Source organism: Penicillium concentricum, assembly GCF_028827145.1.
Source record: "Penicillium concentricum strain IBT 3081 chromosome Unknown utg000002l_segment0_segment0, whole genome shotgun sequence".
In the NCBI taxonomy this organism is placed as follows: domain Eukaryota; kingdom Fungi; phylum Ascomycota; class Eurotiomycetes; order Eurotiales; family Aspergillaceae; genus Penicillium; species Penicillium concentricum.
In genome coordinates, this window is record NW_026622755.1 from 5,381,541 (window position 1) to 5,401,960 (window position 20,420).

The following is a 20,420-nucleotide window of genomic DNA, read 5'->3' on the forward strand; positions in this document are numbered from 1 at the left end:
AAGAATGTCCAGGGGCTCCTGACATCCCAGGGCGGCCAATCCTGGGCTGAGGTAAGCATGCATTAGTCCCGATTCGGAGAAGACACGCAGCCCCCGTCCTTACATGTCATTGCGATTGTTTCGAGCTTCCCCACGTTTGCTCGTTCAATGTTTTTGATCTAATTAGATCACTCCGCCCGGAGTCTCCTTGACCATGGCGGACACCGACCCCGGCTCAGAGCCGACGCAACCCATTGAAATGCCTGAGAAACCCGTCGAGACCCCCGACATATCTCCTACAGTAACAAACTCCGAGCCAACAGTGCCCGAGCCGACCGAATCACAAGAATCAAATCAGGAAGGCGACGAGGAAGTAGCCGACTACCAGGAAGAAGAAAAAAAACCAGAGGTACCCCTCAAGGACGAGCCTGAACAGACCGAAGAAGAACCCCAAACAAACGGTCCGCCCACGATCCAGGAACCCCCCCGGGAAGACAACAATGCGACAGAAAGCAGGCTGCGATCGGATTCACGGTCAACAACTGCTACATTTATGACGCAGCGATCCACCCCGGTCAGCTCGACGGTCTTCATTGTGACGGCTCTGGACAATATTGCTGCCTCGCGGGACGCCCGGAGGGACAAAAAGCTGGAGGATGCCACACAGGTCGCCCTGGCCAATATCAGACAACCCGATGGACAAGCAATTGATCCAGAGCTGATCTTCCGCCCTCTGCATCTGGCAAGCAAAGCCCTCAGCATTCCTCTGCAGGTAACTGCATTGGATTGCATTGGAAAGCTGATCACGTACTCCTATTTCGCGTTCCCATCCGCCGAGACAGAGAACAAAGACACTCGCGAACAACCTCCCCTTATCGAGCGCGCTATCGATGCGATCTGTGACTGCTTTGAGAATGAAGCCACGGCGGTTGAAATCCAACAGCAGATCATCAAATCGCTGTTGGCAGCGGTCCTGAACGATAAGATCGTCGTGCATGGAGCTGGTCTCCTGAAAGCCGTCCGCCAAATTTACAACATCTTTATCTACTCCAAATCCAGTCAAAACCAGCAGATCGCTCAGGGATCGCTCACACAAATGGTCAGCACAGTCTTTGATCGAGTGCGGACACGTATGGATCTTAAAGAGCTCCGAGTGCGAGAGCTGGAAAATCCATCCTCGGCCCTCGATGCATCGGCGAGTGACGTGGGCCAAATCTCGGAGGCGGCTTCTGTGTCTGTGGCTGATCAGCCCGTGACCAAAGAGCCTACCACCGAGAAGCTCACCCTACAGAGTTTCGAGTCGCCCAAGGAGGTTACCACTGTCACCGACAACGCGCCGACTACAGTCACGCGCGCTAAACGGCGGTCAACGACGAGATCAATGTCGGGGATCCCCGAGGAGAGAGATGATGATAGCTCGGCGGAGGATGAAGTGGACGAGATCTATGTCAAGGATGCCTTTTTGGTTTTCCGGGCACTCTGCAAGTTGAGCCACAAAGTTCTAACCCACGAGCAGCAGCAAGATGTCAAATCCCAAAACATGAGGTCGAAGCTCCTTTCGCTGCACTTGATTCACTATCTCATCAACAACCACACCGCAACCTTTATATCCCCTCTGGCAGCAATCAAGAATAGCTCATCCAGCGTGGATGGAATGAATCTCCTTTTAGCTGTACGGCCTCATTTGTGCCTAAGTCTAAGTCGCAATGGCTCGAGCGCCGTGCCTCATGTCTTCAAAGTTTGCTGTGAGATTTTCTGGTTGATGCTGAAGGACATGAGAGTTATGATGAAAAAGGAACTCGAGGTGTTCTTGAAAGAAATTTATCTGGCCATTCTCGAGAAGCGCGGGGCTCCTGCGTTCCAAAAGCAGTACTTCATGGAGATTCTGGAGAGGCTAGGTGGTGATCCACGGGCTCTGGTTGAAATCTATCTCAACTATGACTGTGACAGAACCGCGTTGGAGAACATCTTCCAAAAGTATGTGTTACTGAATTCTTGGTCTTCTTCGACATAACTAACCTTCTAAGTATCATTGAGCAATTGTCCCGGTACTCGAGTGTACCAGTTGTTACAACATCTTCTCAGCAGCATCAGTACCAAGAGCAGCACACTAAAATGTCAAATATTGGTTCCGAATGGCACCATCGAGGAACTCTTCCCCCTTCGTTGACAAGTGCCCATATTATCCCTACTCCGCCGCCTCCGATGCCTCACATTCCATCAGAGTACGGATTGAAGCAGCAGGGTCTGGAGTGTCTTGTGGAGATATTGCGCTCATTGGATAACTGGGCCACACATCGCATTGATGAACAGCCCGAGGCAGCCATCCCCTCTAAGTCGATGGACAACTCCCGTGAGTCCCTGGACACAAGCGTGCTTGTTTCACCGCATCCTGAGTCCTTCGAGAGTGGGACGGGCCGGTCCACACCTATGCCTGAAGACGACCCAAACGAGATTGAAAAAGTCAAGCAACGAAAAATTGCTCTCACAAATGCCGTCCAACAATTCAATTTCAAGCCCAAGCGTGGCATCAAGGCCTTCCTGAAAGAAGGTTTCATCCAATCCGAGTCTCCTGAAGAGATTGCCAGCCTCCTGCTTCGTACGGACCGCATTGACAAAGCCATGCTGGGAGAGTATCTTGGTGAGGGAGAGCCGCAAAACATTGCCATTATGCATGCCTTTGTCGATCTGATGGACTTTACGAAGCGACGCTTCGTTGAATCCCTGCGCTCGTTTTTGCAGCATTTCCGCCTGCCTGGTGAAGCCCAAAAGATCGATCGGTTTATGCTGAAGTTTGCGGAACGATATACAACTCAAAACCCTAATGCCTTTGCCAACGCTGACACTGCATATGTCCTTGCATATTCGGTGATTTTACTTAACACAGATCAGCACAGTTCGAAAATGAAGGGCCGCCGTATGACAAAGGAGGACTTCGTCAAGAACAACCGCGGGATCAATGACAACCAAGATCTGCCAACTGAATATCTTGGGGCCATTTATGAAGAGATTGGAAGCAACGAAATCGTGCTATACACCGAGCAGGAACATGCTGCCAACCTCAACCCTCAACCCCCCGCCCCCACTGGTCTTGCCACCAGAGCTGGACAGGTGTTTGCTACCGTTGGACGAGACATCCAGGGTGAGAAATACGCACAGGCTTCCGAGGAAATGGCGAACAAGACGGAACAACTCTATCGTTCCCTCATTCGAGCCCAACGCAAGACTGCAGTCAAAGATGCGCTTTCCCACTTCATTCCCGCAACATCAGATCGTCATGTTGGGTCAATGTTCAACGTCACATGGATGTCTTTCCTATCTGGCCTGTCTGCGCCGATGCAGGACACCTCGAACCTGGAAACTATCAAGCTCTGCATGGAGGGCCTCAAACTGTCCATCCGGATCAGCTGTGCCTTCGATCTAGAGACTCCTCGTGTGGCATTTGTGACTGCCTTGGCAAAGTTTACTAACCTCGGAAACGTGAGAGAGATGATGGCCAAAAATGTCGAGGCCCTGAAAGCCTTGCTCGACGTCGCCTTCACCGAGGGCAACCACCTCCAAAGCTCGTGGCGGGATGTTCTGACATGTGTCAGTCAACTTGATCGGCTCCAACTCTTGAGTGATGGTGTCGATGAGGGGTCGCTGCCTGATGTTTCAAGGGCACCCTCATCAGGAGATACCTCCCGCAGATCTATGCAAAGCACACGACGCGCTCGGCCTCGCTCTGTGAATGGGCCAACCGCTTTCCGCCCAGAAATTGCCATGGAGAGCCGGTCGGCAGATATGATTCGTGGCGTGGACCGTATTTTCACCAACACTGCCAATCTGTCGCATGAGGCCATTATTGACTTCGTCCGGGCCTTGAGCGAGGTCAGCTGGCAAGAGATTCAATCTTCCGGTCACACCGATTCGCCCCGAACCTACAGTTTGCAAAAGCTCGTTGAGATCAGTTACTACAACATGACTCGTGTCAGGATTGAGTGGTCTAAGATCTGGGATGTTTTGGGTCAGCACTTTAATCAAGTTGGCTGCCACTCTAATACCACGGTTGTTTTCTTTGCCTTGGATTCACTCCGGCAACTTTCGATGCGCTTCATGGAGATTGAGGAGTTGCCTGGCTTCAAGTTCCAAAAGGACTTCCTTAAGCCCTTCGAACATGTGATGGCAAACAGCACCACTGCTGCTGTCAAGGACATGATTCTACGGTGTTTGATCCAGATGATCCAGGCCCGTGGTGACAACATTCGTTCGGGATGGAAGACCATGTTTGGTGTCTTCACGGTCGCAGCACGGGAACCTTATGGTAAGCATCGCTGGTCAAATTACTCCGTTGCTCGCTAACGCATCAAATAGAGGGAATCGTAAACATGGCTTTTGACCATGTCACCCAAGTCTACAACACCAGATTTGGCGTAGTGATCACCCAAGGCGCCTTTGCAGATCTCATTGTATGCCTGACTGAATTCTCAAAGAACTCCAGGTTCCAAAAGAAATCGCTTCAGGCAATTGAGACCCTCAGGTCTACCGTCACCAAAATGCTACGGACTCCAGAATGTCCCTTGTCACACCGTGGTGCCTCGGCGGCCACCTTCCAGGACAATGGAACCAATCTTGCTAAACAACTTACCCGTCAATCGCAAGAGGAGCAGTTCTGGTATCCAATTCTCATCGCATTCCAAGATGTACTTATGACGGGGGATGATCTCGAGGTCCGCTCACGGGCACTCACATACCTCTTCGATACGCTCATCCGACATGGTGGCGATTTCCCCAGGGACTTCTGGGATGTCCTCTGGAGACAGCTCCTCTACCCGATTTTCGTGGTCCTACAGTCTAAGTCTGAAATGTCCAAGGTTCCGAACCACGAGGATCTTTCAGTTTGGTTGTCTACGACAATGATCCAGGCGCTACGGAACATGATCACCTTGTTCACGCACTATTTCGATGCTTTGGAATACATGCTGAGCCGCTTCTTGGAACTGCTGACATTGTGCATTTGTCAAGAAAATGACACCATTGCACGGATTGGTAGCAACTGCCTGCAGCAGCTGATTTTGCAGAATGTTGGAAAGTTCAAGCAGGAGCACTGGTCCCAGGTTGTTGGGGCATTCGTGGAGCTCTTCAGCAAAACGACTGCCTATGAGCTTTTTACGGCTGCCGTGTCGATGTCTAAGCCAGCAGAGACAGTTAATGGAAACCCCACACCGTCCCCAGATGCCGCTATAGCAACAAAAGATTTGCCTGATGCGTTGCAGCCCAATGGATCCCAAAGCACATCTTCTCTTCACGAAAGTGGTGATCCTCCTGCCCAAAGTGAAGCCCGCGCCGAATTAGAAGACTATCGCCCCCAGTCAGACCAGCAGCAACCGGCAGCTGTCACTGCAGCTCGGCGTCGTTACTTCAATCGCATCATCACGAACTGCGTTCTACAGTTGCTCATGATTGAAACGGTCCACGAACTTTTCTCGAACGAAAATGTCTATGCACAGATCCCCAGTGTTGAGCTTCTCCGGCTCATGGGGCTGTTGAAAAAGAGTTATCAGTTCGCGAAGAAGTTCAATGAGGATAAAGACTTGCGGATGCAACTCTGGCGCCAGGGATTCATGAAGCAACCTCCTAATCTATTGAAGCAGGAGAGCGGCAGTGCCTCTACCTACGTGCATATTCTCTTCCGAATGTATCACGACGAGCGAGAGGAAAGACAGAGTAGCCGCGCAGAGACTGAGGCTGCACTCATTCCGTAAGTTGATTCTCCCTGCTTCTTCCCCCTTTGTTCATTGCTAATTCCACTAGACTCTGTGCGGATATTATTAGTAGTTTCGTCCGCCTCGAAGAGGACACTCAGCACCGCAACATCGTCGCTTGGCGCCCGGTGGTGGTCGATGTCATTGATGGATATACCAACTTCCCGCAAGATGACTTTAATAAGCATATTGAGACCTTTTACTCGCTCGGAGTTGAGCTTTTGAGCCGTGATCTCAACCCGGAGATTCGCGTTGCCCTCCAGTCTCTCCTGCGCCGGATCGGCGAGGTCCGACTCGGCATTGCTCCGCCCAATCCCCTGGACGTCCCCATTAGCCCGCGCAGCTCCGTCTCCCAGAAAGCCTCGCGCCGCGATAGCCAGGTCTGAGTTACTACATGATTTTTGGATATCCTTGCCGCGGGCTTGATTTTCGGCGTTTTATAACCCGACTCTTCGGGGTCTTGTGTTGCCACACGAGCAATTTGTTCTACTTTAGAGATGCATAGCTGTATTGATAAGATAAAATATTACTTTGTTTTTTTTTCATTTATTTCTTTTGTACTTCCTCTGCAGTTGGGATCTTACCCGACTCGTAAAAGGATAATACGCTGTCCATGTCCTTTTCGGTCATTTGTACAAGTTCGTCGAGGCTCCATGTTTCGCAGACACCGGACATCCTATGATTGATTAGCTCACACTTATCCCCGAAGAGGAACCGGAATCTTCCAACTCACCATTTCATTCTCTTGGGGCCTTGGTCAGGTTTCGGGGCAACCTCCCGGAGCTTCTTCCGTAGCTTTCCTACATTCTCAATAGCGGCCCCCATGTTTGCTGGCAAAGTCTCCGCGATCTTTTTGCGCACAATACTGGCCAGCTTGGGCCCGTTCCCATTTGTGCTGACCATGACCTGTAATGGCCCATCACGGTGAACACTCCCAAAATAGAAATCACATTCAGGTGGAACATCAGCGATGTTGGCAGTAATTCGCCTCTCCTTGCAGAGCTTCCAGACTTGTGTTGAAGCCTCCGGGTCGTCAATGGCACAGAGCACCATGTCCACATTATCAAGGTCGGATGGCTCAAAGTTTCGATCAACGTGTGTGATTTGCTTTTCTGCCAACCTGTAGGCCACTTCTTCGTTTAGTCCAGCGGCGGGACAAACCACAGTGACCCGAGCATCGGCATTGAGAGCGTGCAAGATGCGTCCTGCAGCAACCTAGCAGAGATATATAGATCAGTCCCAGCCTCAAAACGAGATATAGCTATTATCAGTGTCAAATCACGTACCTCTCCACCACCTATGACTAGCACATGCTTGTCTTTAATTTGCCAAGCGAGTATCAACGAACCTCCACCTTGTACTTCTGGGAACTTCGACATGGTGGGATGTGGGAATGATGCAACCCCCGTTTATCGGCCTCCGATAAAGAAACCCCCCGTACGGTGGGCGATACACACCACACCCGCAATATTCCCGAGCTTTTCCCTCTCGAACTTTTTTCTTTCCTTTTTTCTCTTTTCCTTTCACGTCACTCATGTCTTTTACTTAAATCATGCGGGGTGTTCAGATATTTTCGGGGAATTCCCACCCCGGCCTCGCAGGTACTATCTGCGAGCGCCTAGGCACTGTGCCTGCCAAAGCTAACCTAGGAAAATTTGCCAATGGCGAGACCAGTGTCAACATCGGTACCTCAGTGCGGAACCAGGATGTTTACATCATTCAAAGTGGTAGCGAGAAGATTAACGATAGTGTTATGGAGCTCCTGATCATGATCTCAGCATGCAAGGGTGGCTCAGCCAAGTCCATTACAGGTATGTTGCCGATTCTACAAAAAACAAGATTTGCCCCCCACTAACTCGTTTCTCTAGCGGTCATGCCGTATGCTGCCCGTCCTGTTTGAGCTCAAATCACAGACAATGCTGACTCTAAAACGAGATATTTCCCATACTCGCGCCAATCTAAGAAGAAGAGTCATCGTGGTGCCATCACAGCCCGCATGCTCGCCAATCTCCTCACGATCGCCGGCGTGGACCATGTGATCACCATGGACCTGCACGTATGTTTCTATGCGATGTTGAGTTTTGTAATATGGATATTGATGGGCTCCTAGGCATCCCAGATGCAAGGGTTCTTCGGAAAGCCGGTCGACAACCTCTTTGCCGAACCGTTCATTGCCCGCTGGATCCGGATGAATGTTCCCGGCTGGAAAGACGCCGTCGTGGTTAGCAAGAATGCTGGCGGAACCAAGCGAGTCACATCGCTGGCTGATACTTTGAAGCTCAACTTCGGTATCGTGACGACGGATCGTCGGCGCCCAAAGATCCCCGTGTCCGCCATGACTGATAGCACAGTCTTCTTCGATGCCGTGGATGAAGATCCCCTCCTGGCGAAGGAAACACATCCTTTTGAGCTTCATATGCACAGGTCTAACAGAACACCTGCAACACCTCCCATTCCGGAAGAGCCCGAGCCAATCACTCCCCCTCCGGCGCAGTATCTGCTGCGCCCGGAAACCCCACCTGCGGCTCGCCGCCCATCGGAGCTGGACGCAGAATTTGAGTACACAGATGTGCGTGTGCGGGATGTGATCACCGGTCGTCTGGTGCAAGGTCAATTGGTTGATGATGATTATCGTGCCAACGAAGAGTCACAGTCTGGCGGCACCACACCGGGAGCTGGCAGCAGCAGCCATGACAACACAGACGCTGTTTCTGATCCTATGGCTAACTCCATGATCTCAAACGTCTCATCGCAGCCTCCTGATCATGCACTCGGTGGCTCCTTTGATGCAGTCGAGTCTGACGACGAAGCTAGTGTCTGTGAGGGCCGCGTCGATGAAAGGACCATCACACTGGTGGGCGAAGTGCGCGACCGATCTGTCTTCCTTGTTGATGACATGATTGACAAGAGTGGATCTTGGATCGCGGCTGCAGAGACTGTCGTCAAGCGTGGTGGGGCGAGCAAGGTGTACTGTATTGCCACCCACGGATTGTTCGGGGAGAACTCCTTGGATCAGATGGAAGCTTGTCGTTCCATCGATCACATTGTCGTGACCAACACTTTCCCGATCTCACCGTCGATGTTGCGGAGATCGAAAAAGTTGATTGTCATTGATATCTCGAGTTTATTGGCAGAGAGTATCCGGAGGCACCATTATGGCGAAAGGTTTGTTTTCACCGACCCTGGTGTCGTGTGACCATCCACTAACAACGAGCAGCGTCTCGGCCCTCTTCCACCTTAACGACTGATGAGGCATATGGCCGTAACGAGGAAAAAATAACGAAACCAAGCAAAAAGAGAGACCTTGAATACTCTTGAGGCGTTTTTGCGTACTGATGTGCAGGTTTCCCTGCAACCCGTTGATGACATGATACCTATTTCCTATCAAATGAACGACTCGTTCTGGACCTTTCCCACTTCCTCGTCCTTGCCCTTTTCCCCTCCCCCGGTTGTCCCCGGTTCCCGACCTCGTAAAGTGATTCTATCACAAACCAGCGATGCAGTCCACTCTGGGTTCTGCAGGAGCATCTCGTTTTCCACAAGGTGTTCTTAACGGAGCGTTGGCAGATTAATATCGGATCATGTTTTTCTTACTTCTTGCTGTTTTCTCTTTGGAGTTGATAGCATGGAGATGTCACCCCTTTCTCAGTTCTTTGGAACGCTTGACCTCACGGTTGTGGAAGTGGTGCAAGGAGGCGATCTCGAACATAATGTAATTCGATAGCAAACAATTTACAACTATATCTTTTACCGTGTTCAGGCAAACTTCGGCGTAGAGACGGTCCTCCGTAGTGCAATTACCTTGATTTTCTCTCTTTCCACCCCCGATTTTTCTCATATTGACTTTCACACCGATGCGGTTGGCCGTGAATGATTCTCGAAGCCGGTTTGTGATTCGGTCGTGGTCTGGTGATCGCCCGGAGCCCAGAGTCCACTTACGGGAGTCGAGGTATCGAGGTACAGGACCCAATGGGATTGTCGGTGTGCACGTTTCCATATTGATCGACCATGAGACCGTGAGATAGAGCAGAGTTTCCACTTTTTCAGCGTTCCAGGTCACTTGGCATGATCAATTGGTTCTTAGACTAAGGATAGCATCTTCTCATCTCCCGAGCCGAATCTTCGAACGGCTATGGCTGGGCCAATTTGCAATCTTCAGGTGTGACAGATGGACCTCCGATCAAGCCTTGCAAACCCTTCGGAGATGCAGTCTTTCTCCGTTGATTCCCGCCCTGTATAGTTTGAATACCCCTTTTGATAGAGAGAACTCGACCCTAGAAACCTACCGTTGTGTTACCCCAATGGGAGAGTTTGCTCTTCTTTTTTTTGGGTACTCTGTACTCATTTTGTATACTCTTGTACTCTTGTACTATGAGAAAACGAACTGGAACTGCCCTATCTAGTCGCCGGAGAAGATCTTGGCTAGACTATTCGGTATAGAATTCCCGAACATGTGGATTCACGGATGTGACAGAGATCATTCTAGACTAGACTCAACAATTCTATATATTTTTTTTCTTTTTTTCCACGGAGTTGGAAAGGCTTTGCGGCTATTCAATAAGCAATTGGACCATGCAAGCGCCGAAGCTGTGGATATATGAATTTGTCAAGTCAGCTGAGAAATAACTTTGAGACCGAGAGCGAAACTGAAATAGGTGAAATAGTACGAATATGGAGCTTGTGGATCATGGTCTAAGCGAAAGTTGATGTATCAACCGTATCAGGAGTTTCAGGGGGACTAAAGGTAAAGGATATAATAGATAATATAGAGAATATAGAGAATATAGAGAATATAGAGAATATACAGAATATACAGAATATATAGAATATAGTATATCATAGGGTATATAATCTATTCTCTTATGCACTCGATCGGAACCGGGTAACTGGGATGCAAAGGTCCGATCGAAAGAAAAAGAAGTAAAACAAAAAGTACTATAACTATACTCCACTACATAACTAGTTAGTACTTTAGTACTATTAGTACATTGTAAGAAACCTCCGATCTTAGTTCCAACTTGTCGGGACGGGACATATCTCAGCTCCACAAGGGTACTTTGGAGGTTCATTTCTATCATATTTCCCATATTTTTGGTTTCTTCACCTCCAATTAGGTCAATTTTACTTTTTATTTCTTTTTATATTCCTAAAATGCTACACTAATTCTAAAATATACTAGAACGTACTAAAATCAAACTAATTCATTCGGGTCCCTTCCGGGTTCCCCAGGACCACATACTCCCTCCCCGGCTTTCTTATAATCCTTTTAAATCGAGAACTACCAATCAGATCCCTCCGATCTTCATGATCGAAGTTTCTATTGTCCCTTTGTTAGTCCAGGGTCGTCTTAGCCATAAATTGTTCATGCAAGATGGCGATTTCGGTACATCTATCATTCGGATTTCTCTCTTAAAAACCACTTCTCTCAGCTCTCCTTTCATTTTTTTGTTTTTTTTTATCTCCTTTTCCTTCCTTTTTCTCAATGAGGAATTCAGCAATTGATCCCGGTTACATGCGTCATCACGGCTTGGTGCGTATTTTGGCTCTTTAATTGTCGACTGGTTGCATCTGGGATCCCTCTCTCACCGTGATCTTGAGAAAGAAGTATATAATGGTGGATGTATCCTGACTTTCAAGTCTCATCTTGACTTCACACGACTTCATCCTTCCTCTCAATTGACTTTCTTCACCTTGAGACTCTCTCTTCCTTTCTATATCCTATTTCCCCAATCCAAGTACTTGGAACCCTTCTCCGCTTATTGATCGACGTACCCAATCCCTCGGGTTTGAATATGTGAGTCTCAACATGAACAGTCAAAGAAATCACATCCTAACTATAACAGCTTCCAAGTCTTTCAACTTCCAAGTCTTTCAACTTCCAAGTCTTTCAACTTCCAAGTCTTTGCTATCATGGCCAACCAATGCTCCGGTCACGTCTTTGCCATTGTCCAGGCGACGAACGGCAATATCCTGACCTGGCGTTGCTCGGACTGCAACTCGGGACCCTTTGTGGCTATTTGGCGCTGCAAAATTTGTGGTCATTGTCGCTGCAATGCTTGCCACACTAATAAGGGATAGATGAACGGTAGGATCCCTGTGAACTCTATTGAATGGTCTCCTTGCAAAAGGCTAACTTCCTCAAAGAGACCTCTGCATTATGCTTTCCAGCATTTACAGAACTGATCTGCTCTGCATGAACCCTGTGCAAGGGTACTTCCCACCCCCTTGGGGCTGGGTTTTTGAGAATCCACTTTCTTGACCGTTGGTGAACGTGCATTTGGATATTTTCCAAGTCAAAAAGTTTTGATGCAGCGCATCTCGCATCCGGAGGAGTTATACTTAGACTGTTTTTTCTTTTTCTTTTTCTTTTCCTGGGCCAATTTGTATTCTACTTGAAGATTTCCCTTTGGGAAAATGTGACATTATTTTATATTAATACTTTCCTACAATCATGTATCTCTCCCAATATGGCCCAGGAACTAGCAGGGTGGTCACTATGTTGGGTCAGTCACAAGATATATAGGACCTCGTGAACATCTGAATGTCATAGAATTGAAGGCTGTTCCCCCTATAAAAAGCAAATTTCAAGGTTTCGGCCAGACATCCGGCTTGGAAAAGAATATAAAAAGGAATATAAAAATAAAAGTACCGTACTAAAGTACCATATTGCCAAGAAGCAAGCTAGTCCATTTCTTTTCTGAGGAATCTTTTTCCGCCATTCAAATGAATGAGATCTATCACTTCTAAAACCGTCGATTCCGGAGCAAAAGGAGATCCCAAATATAAAGAATCGATAAAAAAAGGATTCCCAATGGGCTGGGACAACTCTATTACTTCTCCACTTGGAAAGATTTGGATTTGACAAAAGTACCCTTTTAGGGCTTTTATATGGAGATAGACCAACTGTGTACTCCGTATATATTTATGTTTCATCTTTAAAAGGATTAATGGATTTGAATTGCATTGAACTCTATAAACAGATCGGATTATGTGAATGGATATTTGCAGACCTCCCCCTAGATTTAGGTATAGATACTCTGTCGAATAATTAGCAATGTAACTATAAAAAGAAACAATCAATCTCACCTCGGTAATCTGATTGACAGCCAAGCCAGGCTCGGCCATTTCAGCGTCGCGCAGGAAATCCAATGGCAACCAAACAAGGTGACCCTTGATGAGATCCAGCTTCTCACGCACATCTTTGGCAGGCATATAAGGATCAAACAGATGTCCTTCCTTGTGCGAGCCCCGGGGTCGGAAATTGTCATAGTCCTCGAAAGTCTTAATATGATCGTCAGGGTCCGCCCGGAACAGCATCCGATACGCCTCGGTGTTCCCGGTCGCCTGGGACGTCCAGGTATTCCAGACCCTATCGCTGAGTGGATCCATCACGAATTCGTTTTCCGGTCCTTCATCGATCACGTTGAGACACTCATCGGGCGGCTGCGCGTTCGGGTCAGCTGAGGATTCGTAATCTTGCGCCGGCAGTAGGCCTAGATGTTCGCGCCACAATTGCCGTCGTAGGGTTGCCGCCAATCGGGATGCCTGATACGGCTGTCCGTTCATTGTACTCTCGATGAGGTCTTGGTCTTCCATTACAATGGCCAGTTCGCTATCGTGCGAGCCAAGCTGAGACTGTAGGGAACATTGAATATTAGCCGATGATACAGATCGCAGTGAATGCGTCAGATGTAGGTGTCGATGCTACTTACCCGATCATTGATGTTGGCGCTGCCGCAAATGATCGTGCGATCGTCGACGATACACACTTTGCCGTGCACGTACAGCTCCTCCTGGACGAAGTTGGGCTTTTCGTCCTCTGGGTCGCCCTCCCACTGCTCGTCGGACATCTTACCCCCGTTCAACATGGTGCAATGCGATACCGAATCCTTGCTGTGGAAACCATCGTCGGCCTTTCTCTGCTCGACCTTGTCTTGGAAATTCTTAAGCTTGCGCAGAGTCTCTTCCTTGGCACTTTGGTCGGCTGCGTAGTCCTTCTCGTTACTGTCGCCTTCCTTGCCCACCGCTGGGTGCACACTTTCACTCATGATGGTCTCTGCGATACCGCGCTGGATATCCTGATATGTGACATCAGCCTGCTTCTCGAGTTCCTCGAGGACGGGTGTCTTGTTGATTCGATCATAAGCGCGCAGGGCAAACACGAAGACGTGTTCTGAATAAACTCGTTAGACATGCAAAAGCCTAATGTCGAACCAAACAACTTACCTCTGGGGTCAATACCCTCTTTCTCAATCTGTCCAAAGATCGAGTGCTCGCCACGACAAATGGACTTGTACTGGTAGTCCATGATCGCCCGAGTACCCAACGCAGCATTGTCACGCAAATCACCAGCGAATCCAGGAATCGCGGGAATGACAATGATCACCCGGAACTTGCGGCCCTCTTTGCCTGCACGCACGCAAGCGTCAACGATCGCTCGGCCGATTGTGTTGAAAATCGGACGCTGTTGGTCGCCAGTGGCAGTGACTATAAAGATTAGCAAGGTACATCGCTAGAAGAGGGAGGACATACTGAAGAACTGGTTCTCAATGTACACAAAGTGCTGGGCATTGCGGATGGTCTCGCAGTACGCGTTTTGGATACTGTGCTCGTTCAGAATACCGCTGCTCCAGTCGTCACTGCTACGCACGATTTGAGCGCGCACAGTGCCCACGTTACCGCGAGCCTTGGTGGATAGCGGTGTCAGCGGGTGTTGGACGTAGTCTCCACAGGGGTACTTGGGTCGCTGCACGGCGATGATATCTTCTTCATCTTCGCCTGTGTGGCCCTCCATTAGCAACCAGTCGACATCGTGGCTGCGCTTGTATTTGTCGCGCTTGATAAAGTTCCAGCGCAGAACAAAGTGTTCGGCAATGTCATAGACACAGTCGCCCTGCAAGCCCATGGCCACGTCGTGCCAGGGCATGCGGCCAAAGTCGACTTTGCTGACTTCGTTGCTCTGCCAGTCCTCTACACTCTGGAAGTCCATGATCCGGTTGTTGTTGAAGTCTTGTCCGGGGAAAATGTCATCCCGCAAACCTGTTGGGTGAACATCAGCCAGTGGGTGCTGGTTTGCATCCCATCGTCCGAAACACAGATCAATGCCTCCGATGAAGCCCACATTGTAATCAATGACGATGAATTTCTCGTGGTGCGCCTGATGATTGTTAATTCTGTCCCAGTTGAATGGAGTTGCATCCACATACCCAGTAAAGAGTCATATCCGCTGCATTCTCAAAGACATTGTGGTCGGGGTGGCGCATCACTCGGATATTGCCGTGGCCAGGAGTTCCCTCGGGGCAGAGGTTCCGCAAAGCATATTTGGTGTGTGCGGAATTACAAGTCAGGGCTTGGTTGACCTATGGATGAATTAGTTTAGTTCTTTTTGAATACAGGAGCATACCGACCTCTTTGTAGACAATGATATAAATCTTGACACCTGCTTCCGCGCGGCGCTTCAAGATCTGATCCAATCGCCATTCCTGGTGCTGCACCGGAGGACGGCGCAAGAAGAGTTCTGGCGAGAGCCACCAGTCGGCGATGTAGATGGTTTCGGTGGCTTTCTCCAGCGCTGCGGAGACTGCCCACATGTAGTCCTTACCGTCAACATACCACTTGACACGATTGCCGTCGTGGACGGGTGCAAAAGACTTGAAGCGGTGGGAGTCTGCGATCCCGGAGCGCTTGAGGTCTGTCGCTTTTTCATGTTCCTCGTCATGTCGATGGTTTGGGTTTATGATATTAAAGAATTTGCCTACTTTGGCCTTTAGGTGTGTAGCTTCAGCTTTGACATCGTGGATATGGGTATCTTGGACAAGGTCAATTTTTTTCTTCTTTGTTCAATGGGAATATTGATACCTTTAAAGGACCCTTCCAGATTATCAAGTTTTTGTTCAAACTTTTCCTTGAATCTCTGCATTATTGTGGTTGGAGCTGAGTTGGAGAGGGGGGTTGGAAGAGGGGGAAAGATCTGGGAGTTTTAAATGACATCAGAGCATCGCCAAGGAATCAGGCGATCGAGTATTATTAGGTACTATTTTATACCTACACTATATTAATATAATAGTATGGCTATTATCAATTTGTTCCTGTTTCATAAGGTTTCGCGTGGAGAACTTTTGATTTCCGTGGTTAAATATTCTCGCTTCTTTCTTGGCAAAACAGAGTGGATAGTCGATCATATAGAGATATATAGAGAGATATATAGTACCTGGGTGTATAAAAAGAGGGGAATTCTAGGATTTTTAAAAAAGTTGTACAGGGAAAACTTGCTGACCTGTGCTTTTCACAAGATTCTATATTTTGTCAATGATCTCTCTCGCTTTAACTATCTAAAGACATATAAACATCGCAGTAGCATATGAGAGGTGATGCCGCTAATACTTTCCAAGCTAACTATCTATCTACCTCTGTATATATCCACACTATTCAATTCTTACAAAGTATATATACAAGTACATATATAGACATATATATGGTGTTGTGCAAATTACATATAGTTCAGAATCAATGATGTAATTGAATCTGAAAGTTCCCAAAATTGGGGTTCCAAATTGGAGTTTCAAGGTGCATAGTGTATTCTATAGGATTGAATTTACTACAGAGGTGCTCCAAGATACTGATTATATTAGCTTTCCTCTATATAAGGTCCCTATAGAAGGCATTGTTGATATAGGTCACGTGATAACCAACGAGCTCAAGTTCAGAACATACATTGAAAAATTTATGGACAGTAGCTTGTATACAACATTAAGATATGTGATTAAATATTTTGCTCATGTTCTATAGCCCAAGCTCATGTTTAAGCGTGAATCATTCTTTAGCTCATTGTCAAGGCCCTTTGTTGTGGTAGGAATGCTGACCGCCAGCACGTGACTGGGTGGGAAAAACAACGTTGTCAGAGGAACGGGCCCTTTTCTGTTTATCCTCCCTCGACTCACACAACGCGGCTAGCCTTTCAGAGCCCAAGGCTCGCCACAAGTCGACTCTTTTTGGTTAATGTGCTTGCATCGTTTTGGATTGCATATTTTGTTAGTCGGGTGTGCCTGCCGATTTTTGGATTTGAATGGTCTTGTGAACGTTGCGAGACGAGAAACACCGGCCATCGCCCTGGTTACCGGCTCCTCCACTTACTAACTCAAACGAAGCAGAGCATGATGCCGCCAGAACTCGGTAAGTACAATGCACTAAATTTTTTTTATCCTGCGGGTCATTTAGGTTCCCCGTGCTGACGTGCTTGCAAGCCCGAGCTCACTCGCAGGGCAGTGTAGTGTCCCAGACAACACAGATTGCTCCTCAAAGCCGGCCAGGTACTGCAGACCCTGTGCGAGCACGGTCTGAGGCTCTCTCCAGGGCTAGCCGTCGTCCTCGATCCCGAGGATCAACAGCAAGCATCCACTCGAGTACCACCCAGCAAACCCAAGACCAGCACCTGGACGGGTTCCCTCAGTTTATGCCATCACAAGTCGGAACGGGCCAGCACATGTTCAATAACCCGGAGGATATGCTGATGCGATTTGGGCATCAGCTTTCACATCATCAGAACGGTGCACCGCTGGATCAATCAATGCAAGACGCCCACTCCGCCATGTCTCGAGCCGAAGACTTTCCGAATCACCCGATGCAAGGCCACCCGCTTTCCCACCACCCTATACAGCCCGAAATTGCAGCCGGCTTGCCTGGTGTGCCCGTTCCACAATATCAACAAATATACGATAGTGGTGTCGAGAACCATCTTCCGGACCACATGGTCGAGGACCAAGAAATTTCGGAGCCGGGGACTAAAAAGAAAAGAGGAGCGAGCTCGACGGTGGCAAACGATAACGAGTTACGAAAGCTACTTCGCCAGTATGAGGGATGGAATCTCAAGCAAATGGCGGCTGAAGTTATGAAGAACGAGGGTGGTGGGGGAAAGGCCGAGAAAGTGAAGCAGGTCTTCGCGATGATCTGGTAAGGCATATTGCCGCAAATGTCCTGCAACCGTTTGTCTAACTGTATGCACAGGCTGAGAGAAAATTGCCGGAAGAGCAGTGGTTCAGTACGTCGTGACCGGGTCTATTGCTGCTATGCAGAGAACTGTGGAACGGAACGCGTCTCAGTATTGAACCCTGCGTCATTCGGAAAGTTGGTTCGCATCATCTTCCCTAATGTACAGACTCGGCGTCTGGGAGTTCGAGGCGAGTCCAAGTATCACTACGTCGATTTGTCGGTCATTGAGGAGAAGCAACAAAAGCTGGCGCCTCTGAACCCACAAATTGCTCATCATACAAATGGGCCCGCTTCTATGCCCTCCAGGGCCGCCAGTGCGATGCGCTCGAGAAGGTGAGATACAACTGACATCGTTCTTCATTTGCTCTCACTAACAAATGACTAGTGCTAGCGTACAGCAACCGACTGCCGATACTGCCGTGTTCCCATCTCCCACCACCTCCTTTGCTCCTCGATTCCCGAACAATGCCTCTCCCGCCGACTGTAATTGCCAAGGCCAAACCACACCTGGGCCAGATGCAACGATCACCCGCGAGAATGTAGCCCAGCAGGCTGGGAAAATGATACACCAGATGCTCCAGTTCCCGATGGATGAGAACCCCCTGGTGGATAACGATACCCTTCAACTTCCCGATATTCGTGCCTACTTGCCTGCAAACACCGACTTGAAAGTTGCTGCAGCTCTTGCTGCCCTATATCGCTCGCACTGCATTTCGGTCATCGACAGCTTCCGATATTGCAAGGAACGAAATCTTATGAAATATTTCTCTGCTTTCCATGGAACATTGACTGTTCCTGTTCAAAAGTTGTTGACCCACCCCAACCTTGCTCCATGGATTAAGGAATGTGATTGGATGATGTACCAGAAGATGATTGCGTTTGTGGCACCCCTGACAACTCAGGTGGTCCCCAAGCCCGTCCTAGACGCTTTTAACTCCATCTCACAACGGCTTTGTGGTCACATCGCTGAGACCTTCAAGACCCAACCAACCCATGTCTCGTTAGCACGTTTGATTCCCGCGCATATCTTTTGCAATCTCCTCAAGCATATGCTTGATGTGAACCAGGCTGCCAATGCCGCTGCCGCCTGGCTTTGCCACCCGGATAACCGAAACCAAATGTGGACCGACTTTAAGACCATGGTCAATCCTAGAGATATGATGACCAAGGCGAACATTCCAACGTGTGCCGAGCCAGCGACGGAGCAAATCCTCAAGCATGACATCCGTGCGCTCTTGACTCCATTGAATGATGTCGACCCTTCCGCAAGCTTGCTTTTCTTCACGCAACCTGATACCCCCGATTCTGTTGAGGCTCACAAGTTCCCCGTGGAGAGTGCTCCCGGAGACGAGTACAATTTCCCCGACAAATGGGTTCAATTTATCCTCAACATCCCCGCTGCCTTTGCCAAGCATCGCACGCAGTGTGTCATTGAAAAGGTTGATGCCTTGTGGGATAGCGTGTTGCACCGACTTACTCTGGCTGGAGCACCGAGCTTTAGTGCATGGTGGATGACAAAAGTCTTCTTCCATGAGATGATGGTCTGGCAAGCAGAGAAGGGTGGGTTTATGCGCAACACCCCTGGATCACTGCAAAGTGCCACGTTTGGTCCGGAATCACTCGGTCACTTTCAGATGAAACAAGCGTCTGCTCCCGAGACATCCCCTTTCGACGCATCAAATGATTCCCAAGCCAAATCCAACCCGAGTCCTGTGGCTCACAATGGCCACCCAAGTCACCCTCCCAGTCAGCACCCGGAATTCAAACACCCTCCCAGCGAGAAGCGACTCTCTCTTCAAGATCCGGGCTTCCAAGGTCATAACAATGATGACAGCGCGATTGATCTTGAGGATGATACTATGTTGCTGGCGGTTGGTAAATACGGTGACATGATGGTCTCCGATCCCGCTGATGCCGAGGGTGATGTCGTCGTCATCTAGTCTAATTTTTGATTTGTGTTCATGAGTTGGAGTTGGATATCCCTTGTTTCTGGAGGCTTCTCCATTGGTTGTGGATGGCGTTCCCACGATTCTCCTTTGTTTTTCTCTTCTTTTTTTCTCCTTTGTTTGCATGAAGCGATGAGACATGAGCAATGAGGCTCTCATTGAGTCTTCCTTGCAATCCCGGCACGCCGGGTGCTTTCTTTGGTCAAACCTACAGCATTTAATCGGCGTGGTGGAAATTAGTCCTGACTTGGTTCTGCTTCTCCTTTTCCTGTTTGTTTACTTTTGGGCCTCACATCGAGTCCCTCTGTACATATTACTTGTGGACGTACCTTGATCATTGGCGCAATACTTTAATGTGCATGAATAACTGTTGTCACACACATTTCCATATGACCTTTAACTTGATTGTATTCCCTATTCCTACTCATGGTTCTCCACGTCCATATCTTCATGACTTGGTTCTTCCCTAATATTCGGTATCAACCACGGCCACCATTTCGCTTCGTACCACGTGAGTTATTTAGGGGCTACTTTACTTCCCTAAAAAGTAACCTCATAGCCCTTCGCTGTGGAAAGATTTAATACCTAGGGGTTTAGGAAGCTTCCGGAGCATGCCTTTCGGTGACCTTGAAGAATTTCTGTATAGTGCCAAGCTAGAGGGGTCTTGCAAGCATACTACTGAATTACGGTATGGCATGACTACTGGCATGCTTTATGTTGAGGGTTTTAGAACGAACAAGGATAGTTAGCCGCTTATACGGCC

At 48.7% G+C, this 20,420-nt stretch overlaps 6 protein-coding genes across 6 annotated transcripts; 3 read left to right on the forward strand and 3 right to left on the reverse strand.

Annotated features, from left to right (window-relative positions):
• Positions 1 to 193: 193 nt before the first annotated feature.
• On the forward strand, positions 194 to 6,120 carry N7517_005705 (Arf family guanine nucleotide exchange factor SEC7; the record flags this gene model as incomplete). The annotated part of the gene is made up of 4 exons (XM_056723435.1): positions 194 to 1,956; positions 2,007 to 4,282; positions 4,333 to 5,719; positions 5,773 to 6,120. 4 exons carry the CDS (start codon positions 194 to 196, stop codon positions 6,107 to 6,109), a joined length of 5,763 nt encoding a protein of 1,920 aa, XP_056579685.1. The 3' UTR covers positions 6,110 to 6,120.
• Positions 6,121 to 6,269: 149 nt separating this feature from the next.
• Positions 6,270 to 7,102, reverse strand: N7517_005706 (bifunctional precorrin-2 dehydrogenase/sirohydrochlorin ferrochelatase MET8; the record flags this gene model as incomplete). The annotated part of the gene is made up of 3 exons (XM_056723436.1): positions 6,270 to 6,399; positions 6,457 to 6,938; positions 7,010 to 7,102. The coding sequence occupies 3 exons, from the start codon at positions 7,100 to 7,102 to the stop codon at positions 6,270 to 6,272; spliced, it is 705 nt and encodes a 234-aa protein (XP_056579686.1).
• Positions 7,103 to 7,275: 173 nt separating this feature from the next.
• On the forward strand, positions 7,276 to 8,971 carry N7517_005707 (ribose phosphate diphosphokinase subunit PRS1; the record flags this gene model as incomplete). The annotated part of the gene is made up of 5 exons (XM_056723437.1): positions 7,276 to 7,534; positions 7,592 to 7,601; positions 7,659 to 7,779; positions 7,834 to 8,888; positions 8,941 to 8,971. 5 exons carry the CDS (start codon positions 7,276 to 7,278, stop codon positions 8,969 to 8,971), a joined length of 1,476 nt encoding a protein of 491 aa, XP_056579687.1.
• Positions 8,972 to 9,357: 386 nt separating this feature from the next.
• N7517_005708 (uncharacterized protein) lies at positions 9,358 to 9,720 on the reverse strand (the record flags this gene model as incomplete). The annotated part of the gene is made up of 1 exon (XM_056723438.1): positions 9,358 to 9,720. The coding sequence occupies one exon, from the start codon at positions 9,718 to 9,720 to the stop codon at positions 9,358 to 9,360; it is 363 nt and encodes a 120-aa protein (XP_056579688.1).
• A 3,025-nt stretch (positions 9,721 to 12,745) lies between these two features.
• pldA (uncharacterized protein) lies at positions 12,746 to 15,642 on the reverse strand (the record flags this gene model as incomplete). The annotated part of the gene is made up of 8 exons (XM_056723439.1): positions 12,746 to 12,760; positions 12,810 to 13,358; positions 13,436 to 13,896; positions 13,950 to 14,210; positions 14,256 to 14,880; positions 14,930 to 15,082; positions 15,131 to 15,531; positions 15,582 to 15,642. The coding sequence occupies 8 exons, from the start codon at positions 15,640 to 15,642 to the stop codon at positions 12,746 to 12,748; spliced, it is 2,526 nt and encodes an 841-aa protein (XP_056579689.1).
• A 904-nt stretch (positions 15,643 to 16,546) lies between these two features.
• On the forward strand, positions 16,547 to 19,651 carry N7517_005710 (RFX family transcription factor; the record flags this gene model as incomplete). Its single annotated transcript, XM_056723440.1, has 4 exons — positions 16,547 to 16,895; positions 16,967 to 17,672; positions 17,727 to 18,044; positions 18,097 to 19,651. Coding segments are annotated over 4 exons (2,928 nt in total), but the record flags the coding sequence as incomplete, so codon positions are not given.
• Positions 19,652 to 20,420: the final 769 nt, after the last annotated feature.